The sequence below is a fragment of the Carassius gibelio genome, chromosome A19 (assembly GCF_023724105.1).
Source record: "Carassius gibelio isolate Cgi1373 ecotype wild population from Czech Republic chromosome A19, carGib1.2-hapl.c, whole genome shotgun sequence".
NCBI classification, from domain to species: Eukaryota; Metazoa; Chordata; class Actinopteri; order Cypriniformes; family Cyprinidae; genus Carassius; species Carassius gibelio.
The window spans coordinates 19,879,768-19,906,302 of record NC_068389.1 but is presented as its reverse complement, the minus strand read 5'-3'; the positions used below and the strand labels follow the sequence as shown (position 1 = coordinate 19,906,302).

The window sequence follows — 26,535 nt, the reverse complement described above, 5'->3', positions numbered from 1 at the left end:
GATTCGATCGTTATCACTCGATTGAATGGGGCGTTATCAGCAGTTATCAGCCCATAGAAATGGGCCAGGAGGGGCCTCCTGCGCCTACTAGTAGGCTCAGAAGGCCGTGATCATCCATCCAAATGGTTGATCACCCACAAATATACAAGAGAAGACTCCAGATCCAATCCCAGAATTCCTGCTCACCGGTAATCGGAAGTCTACTGGACGAATGCGGGAACGTTGCGATATTTCCTGCTTAATATTTTCAGGTAAGACTATTAAAATTATAAAACTGAGCATTTAAACTGTAATGGAAAACAATACATACACTCGTATTGCGTGTCATTATTGTTGACATGAGATAACCGTATAGCGAAACGTTATCGCTAACGTTAGGCCATATTACGTTATTAGCCTGTCGTTACGTTAACGTTGCATGCTTTATGTGAGCATTAACGTTGCTGTATTTACTTCTGAAGCTAATGGGAGAATTTAGTTTCTAGTTAAACGCAAAGTTAAACTGTAAACATTTAAAAACTTTTTACACTCTTACAGGCTTATTGCATATTGTGTATGCTCGATAACTCCTCACTGAAGCCAGATCATAGGACTAATATAACCCATATCGACTTGAGAGAAATATTAAACACAAGACGTATTTTAAGGCTGTTTGGAAACCTTGGGATCTTGACTAGAATGTAAAATAAAGTTCTGTGGGTTTGAACAAAGCTTGGCTGGATTTGATCCTATATCAGGAAGCTTTGGATCTGTCTTTCTATCTATATACCTTCTCAAAAATATAAAGGGAATACTTAACAACACAATATAACCCACAAGTGTTCCCTTTATTTTTTTGAGCAGTTTATCTATATAGCTAGCTAGGTGTGTATCTATCTATTTATATAATCTATCTTTAGATCTAGATCTAGCTCGATGTCTATTTATCTATCTATCTATCTATCTATCTATCTATCTATCTATCTATCTATCTATCTATCTATCTATCTGTCTATCTATCTATCTATCTATCTATCTTGCAATCTATATATCTAGTTATCTAGCTGTATCTAACTATCGCACCAAATATCCCTCATCTGACTGCATCCCATTTTCACTCATGTGTTTCTGTCTTTTAGGCTGTGATAAGAAGTATGGTATGGGTTGCACTTTGCTTTATGTAATAATTGTCAAATATTTTGATTTCAGATATGGGAAAAGCACTTAAGATGAGCACACGTTTCAGGAACGTTAAAATTAAGTTGGTGAGGAGGTCTATGGTGGGCCCTGCAAGTTTTCTTACCTCAGTCAAGGTCTTCCCCATCCCAGCTACAAACAGACCCACCCTTCAGACCCTTCTATTACATCTCAACCTGCTGAACCTGATGATGTGACACCAAGCTGTTCTGAGAGCGCATACAGTAAGGCAAAGAAGAGAGAGCTTCATGCCTGGGATGCAGTCAAGGATGTTAAGGTGACGTTTGAATGCTCAGCATCAGTCACTACCCAGTGTGTTGTCTGCTGAGAACATGCTGATTATAGGTGCATTGAGTGCAGCTCCACTGCAGTGTTCTGTGAGGTTTGCCTGAAGAGGACTTTCACTGCATCTTCCTGAAAAGTGGAATGTAAGAACAATAGCATACAGTCTTACATTGCTATTGCTATACATACAGACAGCAAACTCACAGTAATGTCAACAGATTCATTCGATACTTCGAATTGTTTTAGCACTATGCAGTATCAACTGTTAGTGTCACAAGTTTGTTGTTTTAAAAACATTAGAGCTATCCATCTTTCTTACAGAGTGTTTACTATGAGCCATCCTCCCTGGGGTTATTCCTATATTTACCTGAAGCCCATGGCACCCATGCTGTGAACACAAAGGACATGAAGGTCATTGTCAGCACAGGTTTGTTATTTTACCTGATACAAAATCTTAATGTATTTAATTTTATTGACAGGTTAAGGAATTCAATCCTATTACATGTGGAGTAATGATTTCCTTTAAGGAATTAATCAAATTTGTGATGCAATAAAAAAAAAAAAGTCATGATAGTTATAGTTTATATACTATCATGATAGGTAAAAATGTATAGCCTGAATCCACTGTAAGTCGCTTTGGATAAAAGCGTCTGCTAAATGCATACATTTAATTTAATTTATACTGATATGGTAGTCTCTATAGTACTACTAGGTTGTGTTTTTATGTTATTTTCCTCTTTATATTTGGCAGGACGGCTCTGCACCGTTACAGTCACCATGTGTGCGTGTGAACCAGAAGCCTGCACTCTGCTAAGATATGGGCTCTGACCAGCAACAGCCACAAGCCCCAGACAGACAGCCTTCTCCATCCCTCTGCTAGAGCTTTCTGTTTCTCTGGCACTGGAGGGTCAGGTTTCTGTTGAGGGTTTTTCGCAACACCCCATATCCCATTTTAGGCATCACCACTTCCGACAAAGAAGTTTGGTTGATATTTGCCCACAATTAAATGATGGAACAATATGCCCAGCATGTCCAAAGGTTGGTTATAATTCCAGCGTGGTTCTTGTTTGATTAAATTAATGGCATAGAAATAAAATCTGAATTAATATCAAACTTAAAAGTTAATTTGTGTATGTAGTATTGTAATAGAATAGTAATAGTATAAATGTATAAACCTGGTGCGGGTACAAAACCAGTGTTACTGTAAGTGTTTGTTTTCCAGGCGGATGGAGATATGATTGTCACATTGGATGCCAACTTTGGCCTTGTGAGGAATCAAAGCTCTGGGACAAGTGCGGTTGATCCATTACAGGGAACCCGCATGTTTAGAGGAATACCTGCTATCACATCTTGACAGCTCAAAGCCTCGAGGTGAAAACTTGTGAAAAAAGATCACTATTCCTCTCATAAATCTATGTTTTCCTTAAATATTTAGGACTGCAGTAAGCTGCTCTCATTCAAGGTATTATAATATAATATAATATAATTACTTTACTGCGTTACTTGTGCAGACATGTTGTTTTACTAGGTCTGATCTATTTTAAAGCTTAGGCACTGTATTTAAGCATACATATACACCACTAGTCTGTCTGTATGAGTACAAAATTAAAAAATAAACTGTCTATAATTGTTACTGTACAAGCACAATAAAATATTTATATAAAAAATATTGCACTACTGTTATTTTGCATAGAATACATTGTTTAACAATATTTTTGCACACTCATCCAACTGCATTTATTACCACTGTTCTCACGTTCCTGCTCTTCATAATGTTTATATAATCCTTCATTGCTCTGTTCATAATGTACATACAATCCCTACATTGCATTCATATTTATATTCTGTATATACTCTGATCAATATTGTATATAGCAACTCCACTGTACATTCTGTATATCATAGCTTTACTTACTCTGCACTTTTATGTATATAAAACACTGTATTCTTGCACTTCTGGTTAGATGCTAACTGCATTTCATTAGCTCTGTACTTGTACTCTCCATAATGACAATAAAGTTGAATCTAATCTAATCTAAAAAAAAAAAAAAAATGTGTTTACCATAATGTAATATGTTATTTACTGTAATGTACAAATGTGTGGGAGGTGTTTTGTTTTTTGTGAGCTCACCATCAAAATCCCCTTCGACTGAGTTGAAATGAAAATAAATTATTGGATCTTGAATCATCTGAAGCAACTATGAGTTTGTAAAAACATAAAATAAAAGGGAACATAGAGGTGTATTGAATCTACGAGTTACAGCCATGTTTTCAGCCATGGTGCTCTGCACTTATTCACAGCACATTTAAAGTCAATGAAAAGTAATTTACTTAATAAATAACATACAATGAATTTACAGTCATAATCCATATGTGACAGTGTGCCACATTCAGTATGTTCCTACATAACTGTTATTGGCTTGAAATTCTCCAGATCCAAGCCTATGTAATTTAACACATTTTTTCTCTTCTTCCCATTGGCTGTTTTCGTTTTATTTTCACTTTCTTCTTTCATTGAATGTATATTACATTTAGTTTGTTCGTTGTTCGTTGCCATGGTTGTTACGCTGCTATCGCTGAAACCACGTGGCTTGCATAACGTACTTCCGTCCAAAAGTATTTTATTCACAAGACACTTTTTTTAAAATGATGAATTCAACATTTGTCCACGAAAAAACAACAACAAACAGATAACTCAACAATACGATATGTTAATATAACTTTTGCACATTTCTCCTTCGATTCAAAGAAATACATTTTTGGTAGCAGAAGGTTACGGAAGTGCATTGTGTTGTGGGCGGGGTTTGCGCGTTCTACATTTCGGCTAAAAAGTCTTAAATAAACAAATATATTTAGATTTTCTTAACGTAAATCATCTAGATGCAGCGTAATTAATAGATTGGTTGTACTAGATATTTGATATATTCAGTAGATATATCTTTTTACAACCCTAATTTCCAACCCTAATTCGCAAACCAGATACTACAACTGCTGTGCTTGATTTGTATCAAGCTGCACTGAGTAGCTATAGGGAATTGTAGTTTTTTAAAAAATCGTGTATTTCTTAGAATTGGATATTGCAAATAGTGAGTTGAGAGTACAGTGTGGAGTTTAGGCGGATTGTAAACATATCTATGTAAACAGATTTTAAATGTCTAACTTTTAAATGGGTTCAAATTACTTTTAACCCGATTTGACAATATCCAGAGCTGTTGACTATATGTACATCATAAATGAGGACAAGAGCTCTCTATAACAGTTAGTCCCATGTGTGTAGCCCTTTTTATTGCTTTATTATAAGCCTTCAAATATGCACCAAGGTGATGTTTCAAAGGTCAGTATTTCAAAACAGGAGCCATGTAGAATCTTCATACTTACATATGTTACTCTCTGGGTCAAGACCTTTCTAACAATGTATATGGTTTAGCTCTACGACAAAGTTTTAATTTTCTCATTTCACATGCAAAAGCCATCTCGGGTGTAGTTTCAGAGAGCTATTTGAAGGCTCAATAGCCATAGCCTATATAAAAAGAAGCTATTTGCTTGTTTGTTTGTTTCTGACTTTGTAAACAGATTTATGAACCCACAACATGACAAATACCCTGTCCGCACACACACACACACACACACAGAGAGACTCATTTTGCATTTCTGTTTGGTTCCCATGTGGCAAATCTAATTATGGGATGGTTCCCCTAAAAATGAAAATTCTGTCATCATTTACTCACCCTCATGTCATTCCAAACCTGTATGAGTTGCTTTCTTATGTTGAACATAAAAAAAAATATAATTTGAAGAATGCTGGTAATGGCTGGTAAAAGTTAAAGTTTTTACAAGGTTTCTGAGCAGAAGATCATTAAATGTTTTCTCTGTCCATGTTACCAAAACTCATGTGTCATTTAAAAAGCATGTTTGAAAGCATGTCAATTAATTTCTTTGCATTCATCTGCAATGTAATTAATAGTTTGGCTATACTAGATATTTTATATGTTCAGTAAATATATAATTTTACAACCCTAATTTGCAAACCAGATAAACTAATCAGATTTAAAATGTATAATTAATTATATATATAATAATATAATTGACCGACAGCACTTTGAATTAAATGTAGTCTACCCACGGCAGACAACTGCAAACAAAAGTGGAACACACCAGTCCTCCCTCACATAAACTGACAATAAACTTTATTTATCTGAATCCAAGGAAAAACAATTGATATCCTTAACACAGATAAAATGATACCCTTCACATTTTCTCTTAAATGTTTATCATTAAAATAAAAGCGTTCCAGTAATTGTGAAGAAAATACTTCAGAGTGGAAGTAAGCAATGCCATAGAAACCATTTAAATTTAAAATAAATAAATTGTAGTGTTCAGCTGTATACCAAAGTTTCTGAAAGTACCAGTAACCATCTTTTCAATATATTTTTTTGCCAAGCATCTCCTACTGACAGCAAAACTGTGAAAAATATAAAGTTATGTGAAGCATCTAATCATAACATGAAATCATACTCTGACCCACTGTTGTGAATATTAAGGTGTGGTCCTTGCTAAAACCCAGCCCTACTGAACCAATGACGAAACAGGTGTATATATATATAAAAAAAAACATGTAGACTCAATTCAGTACAATATAACTTTATTGTTCCCCACATAAGTCCTGTATAAAGGAGAACACATTGATGGTGCCAACAAACAACAATAGTAAATAAAAATGGGGTGAATGAAGATAACAAAAAGATCACAATTTTCTTCTTACGTCTGAAGTGTGGTCATTACAATAAATTTGCAGCATATGTATGTATTGTGTATGTGTGTTTGTATGGATGGGTTGGGGGCCGTCAACACAGTAAAAACAACTCAAACAAGTAACAAGATACCTCTTCAGGGTGTTAGCATGGTGTCTTGACCCTGGCAGTGAACGCACATGTTCTTTTTAAAGCCACATGCTGTGTGTTACCATGATTGGCACACTGTGCACTGAGACCATGAATGCCACTTCTTTCTTGCATTCTTCTTCTTATCATAAAAATGGATGCGGCAGACACAGCACAAATTGCCTCCATCTACCAAAGAAAAAACACAAATATTTTGAAAGTCAAGCCAGTTAGTTTAAATCATAATCATCACTATATTTAAAGCAACATCTCAAAGGCAGCTTGTTCATTTTTAACTGTTGCCAATGGAATATGTGGGTATTGTACATCAATTGATCTCAGATCTTTAGGAAAACTCTGGTTTTTTCGTTTCAGAAATGGATGTAAATCAAACCTGAAACAGAGGGGTAACTACATTTTAATTTAACAAATCTCATGACCACTTTTTTCTTCAGCTGCTTCAAGTTTGATATGGTGGTATGAGTCTTTGACAATTTCTTCAATGTGAGAATATTTGATGTTGATAGCCTTGTAAACAAAAATCAGCTGGAATATTTTTTTGTAACGAACTCATTTGAAATTATGATAAAAACTAGAGATAAACAATCCAGTTGTCTAACACAATGTTCTGCACACACCACAATTGCTGTTGATCATCCTTCCATCTAATACTTTAAGAATACCACTAATGCTTAGCAAATGAATCCTGTTTCCAAACCTCTAACTTCAGCTTCTTTAAGTGCATTTTAATTCGGGCATCCCTCACCTCAGGGTTTAGTGTCCTGTGACTGCCCATGTGCCCTCAGTGCTGCTGCCTCTTGAATGTATTTCTGCTTTGCATCTTCCCCCAATGTGGCGCACCTGCCCTTAATATCATTCATTGTGCCTGAAGAAAAAATTGATGCACAGAAAACTTAACGCATTAGTCAGCATCTCCTTTTAAAGTAAATTCATACAACGACAATCAGTACTTGGGTTGTGAAAACCATTTATCTGTAACAACTCTGTAAAAACAAGATAACGTGTAAAGTAGATGCCCTGATGATTCTTTTCAATACACTCAGCATTCTTAAACTGATGAATGCAATTTGTGTGAGTGAAGTACTTCCCAAATACTATCATGAAAATCTGTTTCATGACGCTTCATGTATATATATATATAGATAGATAGATAGATAGATAGATAGATAGATAGATAAATTATATAAATATATACACAGCTAGCAAGCTTTAGAGAGAGTGAGAGAGAAAGAGAGAGACAGACAGACACAGACAGACAGCTAAATATATATATATATATATATATATATATATATATATATATATATATAGATAGATAGATATAGATAGATAGAGATAGATAGATAGATAAATTATATAAATATATACACAGCTAGCTAGCTAGTATAGAGAGAAAGAGAGAGACAGACAGACAGACAGACAGACAGACAGATAGATAGATAGATCCAAACCCACAGAACTTTATTTTACATTCTAGTCAAGATCCCAAGGTTTCCAAACAGCCGTAAAATACGTCTTGTGTTTAATATTTCCCTCAAGTCAATATGGGTTATATTAGTCCTATGATCTGGCTTCAGTGAGGAGTTATCGAGCATACACAATAGCCTGTAAGAGTGTAAAAAGTCATTTTGACAGTTTAACTAGAAACTAAATTCTCCCAATTAGCTTCAGAAGTAAATACAGCAACGTTAATGCTCACATAAAGCATCCAACGTTAACATAACAACACGCTAATAACGTAATATGATCTAGCGATAACGTTTGCAGACACATCGCAATACGGTTATCTCATGTCAACAATAATGACACGCAATACGAGTGTATGTATTGTTTTCCATTACAGTTTAAATGCTCAGTTTTATAATTTTAATAGTCTTACCTGAAAATATTAAGCAGGAAATATCGCAACGTTCCCGCATTCGTCCAGTAGACTTCCGATTACCGGTGAGCAGGAATTCTGGGATTGGATCTGGAGTCTTCTCTTGTATATTTGTGGGTGATCAACCATTTGGATGGATGATCACGGCCTTCTGAGTCTACTAGTAGGCGCAGGAGGCCCCTCCTGGCCCATTTCTATGGGCTGATAACTGCTGATAACGCCCCATTCAATCGAGTGATAACGATCGAATCGGGTGCCGTTCCAGCATTGCGCATCTTCTTTCGTGGATAAACATGCTTACCATGTGCCAATATCTCTTTGTCCCTGAGGAAGAAACCACTCGCGGGTGCATATATCAGCCAAAGAGCCAGAAATCAAATTATCTGTGGATTGAGACATATAAACAAGCAAATCGAGTCAAGCATAACAGTACAGACAACTGTACCTAAACGTTATAGCCTATATGTTATATAACTTGTAGATTATTTAAAGTTTCAGGATAGACAGAAATATTTTTTTTATATTTAAGTGTGTCTGTGTGAGGTTTATACAAGGCATTGACACCATCAAGAGTGAAACACCAGTGTTCAAATGAATTGTAATTAAGAGACATTTTAATTGACACATTTAATTCACCCGTATCTTGATCTAAAGCATGTTTCTAAAGGAGACTTGAGCCTTCATCTTTGACTGATAAAACTCAGTACGACTGGATGGCAACTTTGAAGAGTTGCGCATCATGTTGCAGAACTCACAACACATGCAGAACATCAGGGTTAACACTATGCACAGTCCAGAAAGTTGTCAGTATGTCCAAACAAGCCTTTGATTCGTCTCCCTTAATAATACATCCCTTAAATATATTGCACTATTTATTTTGGTCCTTGAGGTAGACATTTTGACAAATGGTGCAAGTCTGGCCAAAGGCGTGTAAAAGTGCAGCATTTGCTCTTACTGTGCACGAAAATGCACAGGCAACTTGTTACTTCTAGGTGCTTGACAAGCTGCCCAAGACAATTAACAGTCATTACACAATAACACAAAGTAGCACAGGTAAATACTGAGTGGTCAAAATCTGTAAGTTGTGCACTGGTCTCTGTATGACACTTTCACTGATGTCACATGATGGTTTTGACACAAACCTTGACACGAGTCACTAACAGTACTGTAATATAATTTACAGGTGGACAGGATCAACGTGAGAGCCTTTTAATTCGAGGAGTAGGCATCAACAGTTGGAGAAGTTGGAGAGGGTGTGGGTGGTGCGGAGAGCGACTTTTCGGATGCACCCTCCTGGTTTTCGTGACCATCCTTCATTTCGGACTGAGATTTTGGCAAAAGACCTTCCTTTTCTCTCTTCTTTTGCTTCATACGCCGATTTTGGAACCAAATCTTTACCTGAGTCTCGTTCAGCTGAAGCGCAGCAGCGATCTCCACCCGCCTTGCGCGAGTCAAGTACTTATTGAAATGAAACTCCTTTTCAAGCTCTGTCAGCTGTTTTGTAGTAAAATTGGTGCGTACAGTGTTTGGCTGCCCACCAAATCCATACTCTCCAACTTTCCCTGAAGAGAGACGATAAATAGATTGATAAATGAGTGTGGACACGCATAATCCTGACCTAATTATATCACACCAGTTTTCCAGAATTGTACACAACCTTGTTCAAATAACAAACAAGTCAATATTTGTTTTCTTTGTCATTCGTAGCATAAATACTGTATCCAAAATAATAATAATAATAATACGCACCTGTTTTTGGCGGGTTCCGTTTAACCTTCATCCAGTCAAATGTCTGGCCTGTTGACACGCCGTCTGATAGAGGTGAACAGCATGCGTCGTGATGAGCCACATGCAGAGGGGATAGCGGATTTGAGCAGCCCGCCACAAACGAAAGGTTTGTCTGATCCGAACTATGACCATATGTGGCTGAGGCGTACTGGAATTGGCCGTGGAGGTGCACGTTTCCACTACTGGAACCATGGCGATGGTGACGGTGCTGCACAACCGTGGAAGAAATATTTCCAGAGTAAACTAGCGGGCCGCACTGGGGAAAGCTCAAAGACGAGTCCACATCCTGATTTAGGGCATAGTGACTGTATCCGGTGCAAAAACTTTGAGTCCCGTAACTTGGATGGGCGCTGTAGGTAATTGACAGAGTCCCCGGGGACTGGTACGAGCCGACTTGATGTGGCTGAGGGTTAATTGCGTCTTGTGATGATCTACTGGACATGTACCGCTCGTCCCCACTGCAGCTATTTACCCTAACAGCACAAGATGACTGGAATGTTGAAAGTCCGTGGTCGCCATGAAACGCTCTGACTGAGCACGAGCCCCCGCCACCTCCATCTCCACCACCACTTATGGCCGAGAAATCTAAGAATGTGCTCATTGTGGCATCTTCTTTGGCGTCTCTGCGCGTGGCTGCCACACTGACAGATCTTTGGGCCCAGGGACTGATTAATGTCGCACCACTCACCCGGGGTTGAGCCGAGCCACCCTTCTGCCTCCTTCAATCAGTCGTGGATTGGGGAGTGTCCACGCGCTGGTGATATGAATGACCAGCGACAGTCACGTGGGCTGGGTCAGCCAGTGATCAGTTGTTCTGTCTCATCTTGATCTTAAGTGGCCTTGCACTGACAGGTTGTCATTAAACACCAGGCTTATGTAAATGCCGACCTCTTGTCGATAAACGTGACGTAGGGCCATCTTATCTCCCCACTGAAAGGATGGATTCGCTGGCAAAGGAGCAAGGAGGGACGTTGTCTTACAGACAGCGTCCAGGCGGCAACATACTGGTGTGGGAAAATATGTTGAAGAAATGCGTCAGGTAAGATGAGTTCCAAAAAAACAAAGGGAATTATGTAAAGTGAATGACTTTTTTAATTCTTTCTTACTTCTGGTTTATTATATCTTGCGTCAGTTGCGCTGCTTTGAGATGCTTCTGTGGTCATCTGCGTTTGTCGAGTTGGCTTTGTGTATTATACAATTATGGTTATAAAACTGATTGCATTTTTTCCATCAGTAGCCTATAGGTTACCTTCTCATTCGAATGGTTTTTATAAATTAATAAGGCTGAGTCTTAATAAAAAGCATGTGATATAACTTAGTGGAGATAAGCGATTTACATGTAAAACCATTAGAAATTTTAACAACCAGCCAAAACGAAACAGAACTTTGTCACATATTGCTTGTTTTGCTGAATGATGATTTGTTATCAGTGGTCAAAGTGGTCAGTTATAACAATAAATATGGTGCTTTTTTTTCACTAAGACAGGGCTGGGCAACTTCGGTCCTGGTGGGCCACTGTCCTGCAGAGTTTAGCTCCAACCTGAAACACTCGTGAGCAAGCTAATCGATGTCTTCAATATCACTAGAAAGCTACAGATGTGTGGGTTTGGGATGAAGCTAAACTCTCCAGGACAGTGGCCCTCCAGGACCGAAGTTGCCCAGTCTTGCCCTAGCCTGTTGTGAAGCAGGGGGGCGTGCGCCCCCTCTGGATGTAAAGGAGATTTTACTACAGATGTCCAATGTATTTTTTTTCCCTCAAAATGGCGCTTTCCACAAGCTTCTGACGCCCTAGTATTTCTCATCCTCTCTTTTTAACACATCCTTTTTTTTTTTACATGGCCCGTGATAAACAAGGCAAGAAAAACAACAGCTGTTGTAATGCACTATACTGTTTGTTTATTGCGGCTATTTTTCATCTTGTAGCGAGACAGAGCATTAAATTAGAACCTGAAAGAATATAGCCAATGCATTTAAGCAAAATGTTACTATACGGATCACTTGAAGTTAAAAAAGCAGGACCACCTAAAATCTTGCAAAGATTTTCAGTCACATTCACATAAGACAATATTTGGGGAAGATGTTTAGGAAATGTGGGTGAGAAATATGTGAACATAAAAACATGCTTTTGTCATCACGATTATATTAGCCTACTCTTTTATTAATATTAACAATGTTTGAACATTTTTTAATATAGCGTTCATAAATCATTTCTGTCAGGATAGACGGACAAGAAAACCCCCCAAAAGAGACTAAGACAAATAGCGTATGCCACGCGCAATGAAATAGCCTATGTAGTTTATGAGTGTTTTGTGTAATCCTAATGCCGGATGTTAAAACGCCAATAAAAATGAATTATTATTAACCCTACATGTGGGTTGTGCTTCAGGAACCAGAATCTTCTTAATGATAAACAGTGAGTGAAAACACTTATATGGGCAGACTTTTCACAGGCAGTGATTGTCTTGGTCCTGTCAGCTTGCCTGAAAGACTTTGATTTATGAGTTCGTTATGGAAAGACACATCCTCGGCATTTCCCCACGCGGAGTCAGAGACAAAGAGCCCAGCTCTGGCGAGGAAGCCATATTTGAACACGGTTTTGTGATTTAAAAATGTGACTTAACATTGTAAATGAAACGTTTGAAAATGTATACATGAATATGTATAATATCAAATATAGGCCTAGTAGGAGTAATGATATAGTTATATTAATTTACATCGTGCAATGGACAACATATCCTAATAGGCTTTTTCCTAAGTAATTATTTATGCACATTCATTGGTTTAACTTTCTTTCATAACATCTAATAACATTGTTTCACATGGAAATCACACAAGTGAGAAACATAAAATGTGAAATTACCAAATCATTGTACACTTCACACACATTTGAATGACTTTTTTCGACAAAACATTTTGCTTGCAAAGAATATTGTAGACGTGAATCGAGTAAATGATAATTTATTTTGTTTTAATTTAATTACTTTTGAAGTGTTATGACTGGTATAATGTATTAACATTTATAAGTACTTAGAAATAGTGATGGCAATTGCTATTTATTCAATTTGTCTTGAGATTAGTATTTAAAAAGTATGTTTATTTTTTTACAAAAATAAGCAGCATACAACATACTCGATACAAAAATAATTGTAATCTATTCTAAACTGACACTTCTGTTATGAATGCGTTAGGCCTATGCATTATGTATTACTAAATACAGCGCACATGGCTTATAGCTTACCTTCGATGTGTTAATATAGTCGCGTCAATTACACCCATCTTGCAATAAAAAAATACAAATCTAATAAAAAAAATCAACATTTAAACCTCCTGATTTATCCTTCCATTTGTTCACTGATCCACTTTGATAATCAGCAGTTTGCATTTTGTAAATCAGCTGCAGTCAGAGATTCCTTAAAGAAATAAAAGTCTGTTGAAACATAATTTGGGCTTTCCAGAGACGTATGCAGTGCTGGCGAAGCTGCATCAGACACACATGAGTCGGTCGAAAAAAAGGTTAAGTCCTGCACAGACATGTTCATGTCGCAATTGTCCGGACTGGCACAACGGATACTATTGCATATTATTGTCCCCTTGTCAGTAGGTGACTGACTGGAAACATATTTAAGACTACTTTTCATTAAGCAAAAACATTTCAAACGTTTGCATGTCGTTATCATTAAAGGACTGCCCAGAGACTGTTGACAGGTTGTTCTGAAAAGAGTTCGAATCTCTATCTACCCTTAATCTACCATGACTCAGGCCACAAATCGAAGCGTCCTCGTCGCTCTGTGCACCATTATCCTCGTCGAGATTTATCTTCCCGTGGATGTCTTTAATCTGGGTTTGGCGTTTATGCTTCATCCGTCGGTTCTGGAACCACACTTTGACCTGGCGTTCTGTAAGGTCGAGAAGCGCGGCAATTTCCACACGGCGTGGTCGGCAAAGGTATTTGTTGTAGTGGAACTCCTTCTCCAGCTCTAAAAGCTGTGTGCTTGTGTATGCTGTTCTCAGGCGGCGTGAACCTCCTTCTCCACTAGACAAACCGCCTTCGGGAAGCTCGGGTGAGCCTGGAAAATTAGTCCAGAAAGGAACACACGAACACTTGTTATGTAGCTTAGTCAAACATATGCGAGCATGACAACACTATGTCTATCGCAACATTAACATAATCTTAACTGTAAAAAGTATTGTAATATATATAAAATACAATAAAAATACTGTAGACCGCGAACTGCATCATCAGTGTGTGCGTGGTAGCCTACAGACTACCATCTTCTGAATGCCTTAGCGGCCCCTTGCGCCACAACAGTAATCTATCATTCTCCATTACACGTCAGACATCTTAAAACCTTACTGATTTGAATTAAGATAGAGATTCAAACATTTTACAGAAGTCGTAAAATGATTATAATACGAGGCATAGCGTGGAGAGACACCCGATTCGAACGTTATCACTCGATTGAATGGGGCGTTATCAGCAGTTATCAGCCCATAGAAATGGGCCAGGAGGGGCCTCCTGTGCCTACTAGTAGGCTCAGAAGGCCGTGATCATCCATCCAAATGGTTGATCACCCACAAATATACAAGAGAAGACTCCAGATCCAATCCCAGAATTCCTGCTCCCCGGTAATCGGAAGTCTACTGGACGAATGCGGGAACGTTGCGATATTTCCTGCTTAATATTTTCAGGTAAGAGTATTAAAATTATAAAACTGAGCATTTAAACTGTAATGGAAAACAATACATACACTCGTATTGCGTGTCATGATTGTTGACATGAGATAACCGTATTGCGATGTGTCTGCAAACGTTATCGCTAGATCATATTACGTTATTAGCGTGTTGTTATGTTAACGTTGGATGCTTTATGTGAGCATTAACGTTGCTAATATGAGTGTGTATTTACGTCTGAAGCTAATGGGGGAATTTAGTTTCTAGTTAAACTGTCAAAATGACTTTTTACACTCTTACAGGCTATTGTGTATGCTCGATAACTCCTCACTGAAGCCAGATCATAGGACTAATATAACCCATATCGACTTGAGAGAAATATTAAACACTAGACGTATTTTACGGCTGTTTGGAAACCTTGGGATCTTGACTAGAGTGTAAAATAAAGTTCTGTGGGTTTGGATCTATCTATCTATCTATCTATCTATCTATCTATCTATCTATCTATCTATCTATCTGTCTGTCTGTCTGTCTGTCTGTCTGTCTGTCTGTCTGTCTCTCTCTTTCTCTCTATACTAGCTAGCTAGCTGTGTATATATTTATATAATTTATCTATCTATCTATCTATCTATCTATCTATATATATATATATATATATATATATATATATATATATATATATATATATATATATATATATATATATATATATTTAGCTGTCTGTGTCTATCTGTCTGTCTCTCTCTTTCTCTCTCACTCTCTCTAAAGCTTGCTAGCTGTGTATATATCTGTCTGTCTGTCTGTCTGTCTGTCTGTCTGTCTGTCTGTCTGTCTCTCTCTTTCTCTCTATACTAGCTAGCTAGCTGTGTATATATTTATATAATTTATCTATCTATCTATCTATCTATCTATCTATCTATCTATCTATCTATATATATATATATATATATATATATATATATATATATATATTTAGCTGTCTGTGTCTATCTGTCTGTCTCTCTCTTTCTCTCTCACTCTCTCTAAAGCTTGCTAGCTGTGTATATATTTATATAATTGATCTATCTATCTATCTATCTATCTATCTATCTATCTATCTATCTATCTATCTATCTATCTATCTATATATATATACATGAAGCGTCATGAAACAGATTTTCATGATAGTATTTGGGAAGTACTTCACTCACACAAATTGCATTCATCAGTTTAAGAATGCTGAGTGTATTGAAAAGAATCATCAGGTCATCTACTTTACACGTTATCTTGTTTTTACAGAGTTGTTACAGATAAATGGTTTTCACAACCCAAGTACTGATTGTCGTTGTATGAATTTACTTTAAAAGGAGATGCTGACTAATGCGTTAAGTTTTCTGTGCATCTATTTTTTCTTCAGGCACAATGAATGATATTAAGGGCAGGTGCGCCACATTGGGGGAAGATGCAAAGCAGAAATACATTCAAGAGGCAGCAGCACTGAGGGCACATGGGCAGGCACAGGACACTAAACCCTGAGGTGAGGGATGCCCGAATTAAAATGCACTTAAAGAAGCTGAAGTTAGATGTTTGGAAACAGGATTCATTTGCTAAGCATTAGTGGTATTCTTAAAGTATTAGATGGAAGGATGATCAACAGCAATTGTGGTGTGTGCAGAACATTGTGTTAGACAACTGGATTGTTTATCTCTAGTTTTTATCATAATTTCAAATGAGTTCGTTACAAAAAAATATTCCAGCTGATTTTTGTTTACAAGGCTATCAACATCAAATATTCTCACATTGAAGAAATTGTCAAAGACTCATACCACCATATCAAACTGGAAGCAGCTAAAGAACAAAGTGGTCATGAGATTTGTTAAATTAAAATGTAGTTACCCCTCTGTTTCAGGTTTGATTTACATCCATTTCTGAAACGAAAAACCCAGAGTTTTCCTAAAGATCTGAGATGAATTGATGTACAATACCCACATATTCCTTTGGCAACAGTTCAAAATGAACAAGCTGCCTTTGAGATGTTGCTTTAAATATAGTGATGAGTATGATTTAAACTAACTGGCTTGACTTTCAAAATATTTGTGTTTTTTCTTTGGTAGATGGAGGCAATTTGTGCTGTGTCTGCCGCATCCATTTTTATGATAAGAAGAAGAATGCAAGAAAGAAGTGGCGTTCATGGTGTCAGTGCACAGGGTGCCAATCATGGTCACACACAGCATGTGGCTTTAAAAAGAACATGTGCGTTCACTGCCAGGGTCAAGACACCATGCAAACACCCTGAAGATGTATCTTGTTACTTGTTTGAGTTGTTTTTACTGTGTTGACGGCCCCCAACCCATCCATACAAACACACACACACACAATACATACATATGCTGCAAATTTATTGTAATGACCACACTTCACACGTAAGAAGAAAATTGTGATCTTTTTGTTATTTTCATTCACCCCATTTTTATTTATTATTGTTGTTTGTTGGCACCATCAATGTATTCTCCTTTATACAGGACTTATGTGGGGACCAATAAAGTTATATTGTACTGAATTGAGTCTACATGTTTTTATATATATATATATATATATATATATATATATATACACACCTGTTTCATCATTGGTTCAGTAGGGCTGGGTTTTAGCAAGGACCTCACCTTAATATTCACAACAGTGGGTCAGAGTATGATTTCATGTTATGATTAGATGCTTCACATAACTTTATATTTTTCACAGTTTTGCTGTCAGTAGGAGATGCTTGGCAAAAAATATATTGAAAAGATGGTTACTGGTACTTGTAGAAACTTTGGTATACAGCTGAACACTACAATTTATTTATTTTAAATTTAAATGGTTTCTATGGCATTGCTTACTTCCACTCTGAAGTATTTTCTTCACAATTACTGTTACGCTTTTATTTTAATGATAAACATTTAAGAGAAAATGTGACGGGTATCATTTTATCTGTGTTAAGGATATCAATTGTTTCTCCTTGGATTCAGATAAATAAAGTTTATTGTCAGTTTATGTGAGGGAGGACTGGTGTGTTCCACTTTTGTTTGCAGTTGTCTGCCATGGGTAGACTACATTTAATTCAAAGTGCTGTCGTTCAATTATATATATATATATATATATATATATATATATAATTATACATTTTAAATCTGATTAGTTTATCTGGTTTGCAAATTAGGGTTGTAAAATTATATATTTACTGAACATATAAAATATCTAGTATAGCCAAACTATTAATTACATTGCATCTAGACGAATGCAAAGAAATTAATTGACATGCTTTCAAACATGCTTTTTAAATGACACATGAGTTTTGGTAACATGGACAGAGAAAACATTTAATGATCTTCTGCTCAGAAACCTTGTAAAAACTTTAACTTTTACCAGCCATTACCAGCATTCTTCAAATTATCTTTTTTTATGTTCAACATAAGAAAGCAACTCATACAGGTTTGGAATGACATGAGGGTGAGTAAATGATGACAGAATTTTCATTTTTGGGTGAACCATCCCATAATTAGATTTGCCACATGGGAACCAAACAGAAATGCAAAATGAGTCTCTCTCTGTGTGTGTGTGTGTGCGGACAGGGTATTTGTCATGTTGTGGGTTCATAAATCTGTTTACAAAGTCAGAAACAAACAAACAAACAAATAGCTTCTTTTTATATAGGCTATGGCTATTGAGCCTTCAAATAGCTCTCTGAAACTACACCCGAGATGGCTTGTGCATGTGAAATGAGAAAATTAAAACTTTGTCGTAGAGCTAAACCATATACATTGTTAGAAAGGTCTTGACCCAGAAAGTAACATATGTAAGTATGAAGATTCTACATAGCTCCTGTTTTGAAATACTGACCTTTGAAACATCACCTTGGTGCATATTTGAAGGCTTATAATAAAGCAATAAAAAGGGCTACACACATGGGACTAACTGTTATAGAGAGCTCTTGTCCTCATTTATGATGTAAATATAGTCAACAGCTCTGGATATTGTCAAATCGGGTTAAAAGTAATTTGAACCCATTTAAAATTTAGACATTTAAAATCTTTTTACATAGATATGTTTACAATCCGCCTAAACTCGACACTGTACTCTCAACTTACTATTTGCAATATCCAATTCTAAGAAATACACGATTTTTTTTAAAACTACAATTCCCTATAGCTACTCAGTGCAGCTTGATACAAATCAAGCACTGCAGTTGTAGTATCTGGTTTGCGAATTAGGGTTGGAAATTAGGGTTGTAAAAAGATATATCTACTGAATATATCAAATATCTAGTACAACCAATCTATTAATTACGCTGCATCTAGATGATTTACGTTAAGAAAATCTAAATATATTTGTTTATTTAAGACTTTTTAGCCGAAATGTAGAACGCGCAAACCCCGCCCACAACACAATGCACTTCCGTAACCTTCTGCTACCAAAAATGTATTTCTCTGAATCGAAGGAGAAATGTGCAAAAGTTATATTAACATATCTTATTGTTGAGTTATCTGTTTGTTGTTGTTTTTTCGTGGACAAATGTTGAATTCATAATTTTTAAAAAAGTGTCTTGTGAATAAAATACTTTTGGACGGAAGTACGTTATGCAAGCCACGTGGTTTCAGCGATAGCAACGTAACAACCATGGCAACGAACAACGAACAAACTAAATGTAATATACATTCAATGAAAGAAGAAAGTGAAAATAAAACGAAAACAGCCAATGGGAAGAAGAGAAAAAATGTGTTAAATTACATAGGCTTGGATCTGGAGAATTTCAAGCCAATAACAGTTATGTAGGAACCTACTGAATGTGGCACACTGTCACATACGGATTTTGACTGTAAATTCATTGTATGTTATTTAGTAAATTACTTTTCATTGACTTTAAATGTGCTGTGAATAATTGCAGAGCACCATGGCTGAAAACATGGCTGTAACTCGTAGAGTCAATACACCTCTATGTTCCCTTTTATTTTATGTTTTTACAAACTCATAGTTGCTTCAGAGGATTCAAGATCCAATAATTTATTTTCATTTCAACTCAGTCGAAGGGGATTTTGATGGTGAGCTCACAAAAAACAAAACATCTCCCACACATTTGTACATTACAGTAAATAACATATTACATTATGGTAAACACATTTTTTTTTTTTTTTAGATTAGATTAGATTCAACTTTATTGTCATTATGCAGAGTACAAGTACAGAGCTAATGAAATGCAGTTAGCATCTAACCAGAAGTGCAAGAATATAGTGTTTTATATACATAAAAGTGCAGAGTAAGTAAAGCTATGATATACAGAATGTACAGTGGAGTTGCTATATACAATATTGATCAGAGTATATACAGAATATAAATATGAATGCAATGTAGGGATTGTATGTACATTATGAACAGAGCAATGAAGGATTATATAAACATTATGAAGAGCAGGAACGTGAGAACAGTGGTAATAAATGCAGTTGGATGAGTGTGCAAAAATATTGTTGAACAATGTATTCTATGCAAAATAACAGTAGTGCAATATTTTTTATATAAATATTTTACTGTGCTTGTACAGTAACAATTACAGTTTATTTTGTAATTTTGTACTCATACAGACAGACTAGTGGTGTATATGTATGCTTAAATACAGTGCCTAAACTTTAAAATAGATCAGACCTAGTAAAACAACATGTCTGCACAAGTAACGCAGTAAAGTAATTATATTATATTATATTATAATACCTTGAATGAGAGCAGCTTACTGCAGTCCTAAATATTTAAGGAAAACATAGATTTATGAGAGGAATAGTGATCTTTTTTCACAAGTTTAATTAATATTTCATGGACTCGAATGAAATTCTGCAACAATGATTAACCTCGAGGCTTTGAGCTGTCAAGATGTGATAGCAGGTATTCCTCTACATCCTTTTCATTAACAAACACGCGGGTTCCGTGTAATGGATCAACTGCACTTGTCCCAGAGCTTTGATTCCTCACAAGGCCAAAGTTGGCATCCAATGTGACAATCATATCTCCATCCGCCTGGAAAACAAACACTTACAGTAACACTGGTTTTGTACCCGCACCAGGTTTATACATTTATACTATTACTATTCTATTACAATACTACATACACAAATTAACTTTTAAGTTTGATATTAATTCAGATTTTATTTCTATGCCATTAATTTAATCAAACAAGAACCACGCTGGAATTATAACCAACCGTTGGACATGCTGGGCATATGGTGCCATCATTTAATTGTGGGCAAATATCAACCAAACTTCTTTGTCGGAAGTGGTGATGCCTAAAATGGGATATGGGGTGTTGCGAAAAACCCTCAACAGAAACCTGACACTCCAGTGACAGAGAAACAGAAAGCTCTAGCAGAGGGATGGAGAAGGCTGTCTGGGGCTTGTGGCTGGTGCTGGTCAGAGCCCAGATCTCAGCAGAGTACAGGTTTCTGGTTCACACGCACACATGGTGACTGTAACGGTGCAGAGCCGTCCTGCCAAATATAAAGAGGAAAATAACATAAAAACATAACCTAGTACTACTATAGACTACCATATCAGTATAAATTAAATTAAATGTATGCATTTAGCAGACGCTTTTATCCAAAGCGACTTACAGTGGATTCAGGCTATACATTTTTACCTATCATGATAGTATATAAACTATAACTATCATGACTTTTTTTTTTTTATTGCATCACAAATTTGATTACTCCACATGTAATAGGATTGAATTCCTTAACCTGTCAATAAAATTAAATACATTAAGATTTTGTATCAGGTAAAATGACAAACCTGTGCTGACAATGACCTTCATGTCCTTTGTGTACACAGCATGGGTGCCATGGGCTTCAGGTAAATATAAGAATAACCCCAGGGAGGATGGCTCATAGTAAACACTCTGTAAGAAAGATGGATAGCTCTAATGTTTTTAAAACAACAAACTTGTGACACTAACAGTTGATACTGCATAGTGCCAAAACAATTTGAAGTATCTAATGAATCTGTTGAGATTACTGTGAGTTTGCTGTCTGTATGCAAGTATAGCAATAGCAATGTAAGACTGTATGCTATTGTTCTTACATTCCACTTTTCAGGAAGATGCAGTGAATTTCTGTGAATCCTCTTCAGGCAAACCTCACAGAACACTGCAGTGGAGCTGCACTCAATGCACCTATAATCAGCATGTTCTCGGCAGACAGCACACTGGGTAGTGATCGGTGCTGAACATTCAAACGTCACCTTAAGCATCTCATCCTTGACTGCATCCCAGGCATGAAGCTCTCTCTTCTTTGCCTTACTGTATGCGCTCTCAGAACAGCTCGGTGTCACATCATCAGGTTCAGCAGGTTGAGATGTAATAGAAGCGTCTGAAGGGTGGGTCTGATTGTAGCTGGGATGGGGAAGACCTTGACTGAGGTAAGAAAACTTGCAGGGCCCACCATAGACCTCCTCACCAACTTAATTTTAACGTTCCTGAAACGTGTGCTCATCTTAAGTGCTTTTCCCATATCTGAAATCAAAATATTTGACAATTATTACATAAAGCAAAGTGCAACCCGTCCCGTACTTCTTATCACAGCCTAAAAGACAGAAACACATGAGTGAAAATGGGATGCAGTCAGGTGAGGGATATTTGGTGCGATAGTTAGATAGATCCAGCTAGCTAGATAACTAGATATATAGATTGCAAGATAGATAGATAGATATATAGATAGATAAATAGACATCGAGCTAGATCTATATCTAAAGATAGATTATATAAATAGATAGATACACACCTAGCTAGCTATATAGATAAACTGCTCAAAAAAATAAAGGGAACACTTGTGGGTTATATTGTGTTGTTAAGTATTCCCTTTATATTTTTGAGAAGGTATATAGATAGAAAGACAGATCCAAAGCTTCCTGATATAGGATCAAATCCAGCCAAGCTTTGTTCAAACCCACAGAACTTTATTTTACACTCTAGTCAAGATCCCAAGGTTTCCAAACAGCCTTAAAATACGTCTTGTGTTTAATATTTCTCTCAAGTCGATATGGGTTACATTAGTCCTATGATCTGGCTTCGGTGAGGCGTTATCGAGCATACACAATATGCAATAAGCCTGTAAGAGTGTAAAAAGTTTTTAAATGTTTACAGTTTAACTTTGCGTTAAACTAGAAACTAAATTCTCCCATTAGCTTCAGAAGTAAATACAGCAACGTTAATGCTCACATAAAGCATGCAACGTTAACGTAACGACAGGCTAATAACGTAATATGGCCTAACGTTAGCGATGACGTTTCGCTATACGGTTATCTCATGTCAACAATCATGACACGCAATACGAGTGTATGTATTGTTTTCCATTACAGTTTAAATGCTCAGTTTTATAATTTTAATACTCTTACCTGAAAATATTAAGCAGGAAATATCGCAACGTTCCCGCATTCGTCCAGTAGACTTCCGATTACCGGGGAGCAGGAATTCTGGGATTGGATCTGGAGTCTTCTCTTGTATATTTGTGGGTGATCAACCATTTGGATGGATGATCACGGCCTTCTGAGCCTACTAGTAGGCACAGGAGGCCCCTCCTGGCCCATTTCTATGGGCTGATAACTGCTGATAACGCCCCATTCAATCGAGTGATAACGTTCGAATCGGGTGGGAGAGATGTGTAGATGTACGGCTATGCTCATATTATATCTCAGACCTTAGTCTATACATTAATTCTCACCATCTCTTTTCGCTTAGGTTTTCCTGAAACTCACCTTTTGGAGAGAAGCAAATGACTCCCGCAGTAGGAGTCAGGGAGCCGGTTGGTATAAGAGGACAGTTTCTCTTGTTGGTCTTCTTTTCGCGCATCCATGGGTAATCCGGGGTCAGAGAATTGGCGTGTAGTGGGCTTCCCCCATCTAAATTATGCCGGGGCCCTGCAAGGCGTGACTGAGTCCAGAGACTCAAGCTTGGGATGGTAGGCTCGAGAGGAGGTAGGATAAGAGGGTGAGGGTTCGTGGGCGCTGAGCTTTTGATTGATGACTTCTGAAATGAGTCGTCAACAGGAGGGAAAGCAGTAAGGCACTCCTCGAGAGATGGCCGACTATTGATGAAACCCGTCTCACGTTCAAACTCGTAATTCATTGCAAACCTGTTGTCATACGCCCGAGAGCGCGAGCATGGAAAGTATGGCTTCGTTGAAGTCTACGAGTTTTCGCTCTCTGTTAAAATAAGTAGGCTATGTGGAGAAAACAATTACATTAATATTATTTTGTAATAACTAATTATGCCCGTGTGTGGATCGCCTATCGACAATATTGCATTTAAAAGGAGACTAAGTTGAAATTGGACCAAAAAATAATTCAGCCAAGCTGAATGAATGTCACATGATTACCTTTACCCAATGGAACTTTGGGGTTTATTCGAAAGGATCCAGAATTGACAGACAAATCCGTGGAACTTTCTCGAGCAACTCCTCTCTTAAGAGAGAAGTCGCTGCTGTTATACATCAGTGTCATTGTGTTCGCTAAAGTCAGTGGCTCTGAGCTTCAATCTCAAAACATGTAGGCTATATTAGAATTAGAACCTCCCTTTTGCCACTCCTGCACAGGAACGTGCATTCTCTCTGTATGTTGGTTTCATAAATAATGAGAGGGAATCAGTCTTCCTCCAGTATTTGTCAAATAAGTTACTCCTGCTACTGACAGATTTTTATTTTTTAAATCTACTTCATTTGGTATGAAAAGACAGCTGTACAATTAGTATGGCACATAAACACAATGAAATCACATATCCCCTCCCCCCACACGAAAATCTATTAATTAATGTTCTTAACTTAAGAAACACTGATTTAAAAAACGTTCAGCTCCTCTGCACTTATTTTACCTTATTTTAAGGGGTACCTTATTTTATAAGGTCATCAACGATAGTAGAAAATCTCAATGAAATAGACAATAAAATACGTTATTATTCTATCAAGCCCTTTTCAAAATAATCTACAAAATAACGTGCAAGACAAAATGCAAATTAAAAGTTTGTATAATTAACTATGAAGGATACTCTCTCTCTCTCTCTCTCGCTCTCTTCGATGGGGATCTACGTCGTTCTCAGTAAATATTTGAAGTAGGCTAAAACGCTTCCTGATACCAGATGTTTTCAAGTGGAAGCTTTGTTACCGAGCATATACCCGCAATGTTTGAACAGTGAGGATTAGAGTAAGTATGCTACTAAATACCTTAATATCACATAAAACTTTACATCTGCTCTAGTTTGTTAATATCACATAGGCCTAACACTTTACCTCTACTCTAGCTTGTTTCCTAGATTCAACCTGGCATTGTGAAATCTACTATGAATGTTGTTGGCTCTGTGACAAATTGCCCCATTATGTTTCAGTTGGTAAATCGCTTTGGATAAATCAATGAATGTAAAATGTAAACTTAGCCTAAGTGATGTAATTTTCTGAAACAAAACTACTGACGCTCAATTTAGATATTTTGGACTGAGATTAAACAAAATATAGTTTTGTTACGGTTTTATGTTTTTTTATTTTTTTGCCGGTTTGCAAATTTTGCAGCCCAATATCACAATTCTTGTTAGATTAACCTATGCGGAAGTATCTGGATTATGTTTTAACTAAGGGAAACTAGTTTGTCGTTTGTATCCAGTGCTTATATACTAAACAAAGTGTTCTAGAAGCATGCACGTGATCAATCTTATTTGCCAAAAGGTTTGACAGCCTCATGCCCCCACAACACATTTCTTAATCTAAGCAGATCAAATCCTGGTAGGACAAGAGGCTGAAAAAAGGCTCCATTAGAAATATTTGCCTGTGTCTATATCATAAACAGACTTAAAGTGACTTGGCATTTTCAGATTTACATCCTCAGACATAAACTTTCAAGGATCAGTAATTTGCTATCGATGAATAGGTAGTTTCTTTCATATTGGATAATTTGTTTAATGAAAGGACACGTTAATGTCATTGTGATCAAGGCATATTGTTAAACAGCATGTTTGGGTTCTGGAGTCATCAAGAAAAGTGGCAAAAATTTTGGAGGTGGCACTCAGTGCAGGTCGGTGAAAACATGGTCTTTTTTTCCCATGAAACCCATAACCACTTCCTGGGTTAACATGTCCTAAATTGATTAACTTTGTCTCACGCAAGCTCCTGCTAACCGTTGGCAACTAACCTCAAGCCATAGGGCCATAGCCTTCTATAGACTTTTATAGGGAACTACATGGTACAAGTATTGCATTTATTTTTAACTTTAAGATGTACAGTGATGTAATTTGATAGGCTAAATATAGGCTTTTTCTTTTCTTTTCTTTTCAAGCAATTTGCTTTTAACCATTGTACTACACAACAAAGCTGTTAGTCATTTAATTTAAAGTCATTTCGTGTAAAGTATTATTACTAATGACCATTGACCATTTGGACTCAAATAATGTGTTTTGTGTATGTGTGTGTGATGTTTATTTCTCTCTTTCTCTTTGTTGCTTATGTTGCATCCGCAACATTTTATACATTGAACTGTTGTTGTTCTAAACAAGGGCTGGGCTTGAGCATTTCAGAGTTTTAAATACTTTTTTTTCTCTCCCACAGGCACTGCTGGAGGCCTGTAGAAGACTGTCATGACAATGGATGGGATTTCTTGCAATTTTCACAAACTGCATGACTGCAGGAAATGACGATGCACCACTCATACTCAATAGATTCAGTATTAGGTTGTTTCTCCTGTTTCCAAATCCATTTCAGTAATTTTATAAAAAGCTAATTATCTGCTTATTAGCCTACATTGCTAATTGTCTGTTGTTGTTTTTTTTTTGTATAACACAGAAGTATTTCTTTTGCAAAT

General features: G+C 36.8%; 2 protein-coding genes and 3 long non-coding RNA genes across 5 annotated transcripts; 1 reads left to right on the top strand and 4 right to left on the bottom strand.

Moving 5' to 3' along the window:
- On the top strand, nucleotides 1-17,630 carry LOC127935178 (uncharacterized). The gene is made up of 3 exons (XR_008148000.1): nucleotides 1-251; nucleotides 16,097-16,216; nucleotides 16,794-17,630. It is a non-coding gene; the product is annotated as an uncharacterized LOC127935178 (long non-coding RNA).
- On the bottom strand, nucleotides 6,087-8,410 carry LOC127935177 (uncharacterized). Its single transcript, XR_008147999.1, has 3 exons — nucleotides 8,242-8,410; nucleotides 7,108-7,227; nucleotides 6,087-6,530 (listed from the first exon to the last, which is right to left on the bottom strand). It is a non-coding gene; the product is annotated as an uncharacterized LOC127935177 (long non-coding RNA).
- On the bottom strand, nucleotides 8,859-13,397 carry LOC127935171 (homeobox protein Hox-A1a). Its single transcript, XM_052532805.1, has 2 exons — nucleotides 9,991-13,397; nucleotides 8,859-9,803 (listed from the first exon to the last, which is right to left on the bottom strand). Exons 1-2 carry the CDS (start codon nucleotides 10,628-10,630, stop codon nucleotides 9,451-9,453), a joined length of 993 nt encoding a protein of 330 aa, XP_052388765.1. The 5' UTR covers nucleotides 10,631-13,397; the 3' UTR covers nucleotides 8,859-9,450.
- LOC127935172 (homeobox protein Hox-A2a-like) lies at nucleotides 13,509-26,416 on the bottom strand. The gene is made up of 2 exons (XM_052532806.1): nucleotides 23,452-26,416; nucleotides 13,509-14,096 (listed from the first exon to the last, which is right to left on the bottom strand). The coding sequence occupies exons 1-2, from the start codon at nucleotides 23,819-23,821 to the stop codon at nucleotides 13,657-13,659; spliced, it is 810 nt and encodes a 269-aa protein (XP_052388766.1). The 5' UTR covers nucleotides 23,822-26,416; the 3' UTR covers nucleotides 13,509-13,656.
- On the bottom strand, nucleotides 19,619-23,356 carry LOC127935179 (uncharacterized). The gene is made up of 5 exons (XR_008148001.1): nucleotides 23,092-23,356; nucleotides 21,781-22,210; nucleotides 21,493-21,598; nucleotides 20,909-21,191; nucleotides 19,619-20,724 (listed from the first exon to the last, which is right to left on the bottom strand). It is a non-coding gene; the product is annotated as an uncharacterized LOC127935179 (long non-coding RNA).
- Nucleotides 26,417-26,535: the final 119 nt, after the last annotated feature.

Excerpts from the sequence above, each read along its gene's own strand:
- LOC127935171 (XM_052532805.1), bottom strand. The coding sequence starts at position 10,630 with ATGAGCACATTCTTAGATTTCTCGGCCATAAGTGGTGGTGGAGATGGA. Across the intron at positions 9,804-9,990 it reads ACGGAACCCGCCAAAAACAG|GGAAAGTTGGAGAGTATGGA; the intron begins GTGCGTATTATT and ends GTCTCTCTTCAG.
- LOC127935172 (XM_052532806.1), bottom strand. The coding sequence starts at position 23,821 with ATGAATTACGAGTTTGAACGTGAGACGGGTTTCATCAATAGTCGGCCA. Across the intron at positions 14,097-23,451 it reads CATTTGCTTCTCTCCAAAAG|GCTCACCCGAGCTTCCCGAA; the intron begins GTGAGTTTCAGG and ends CTAATTTTCCAG.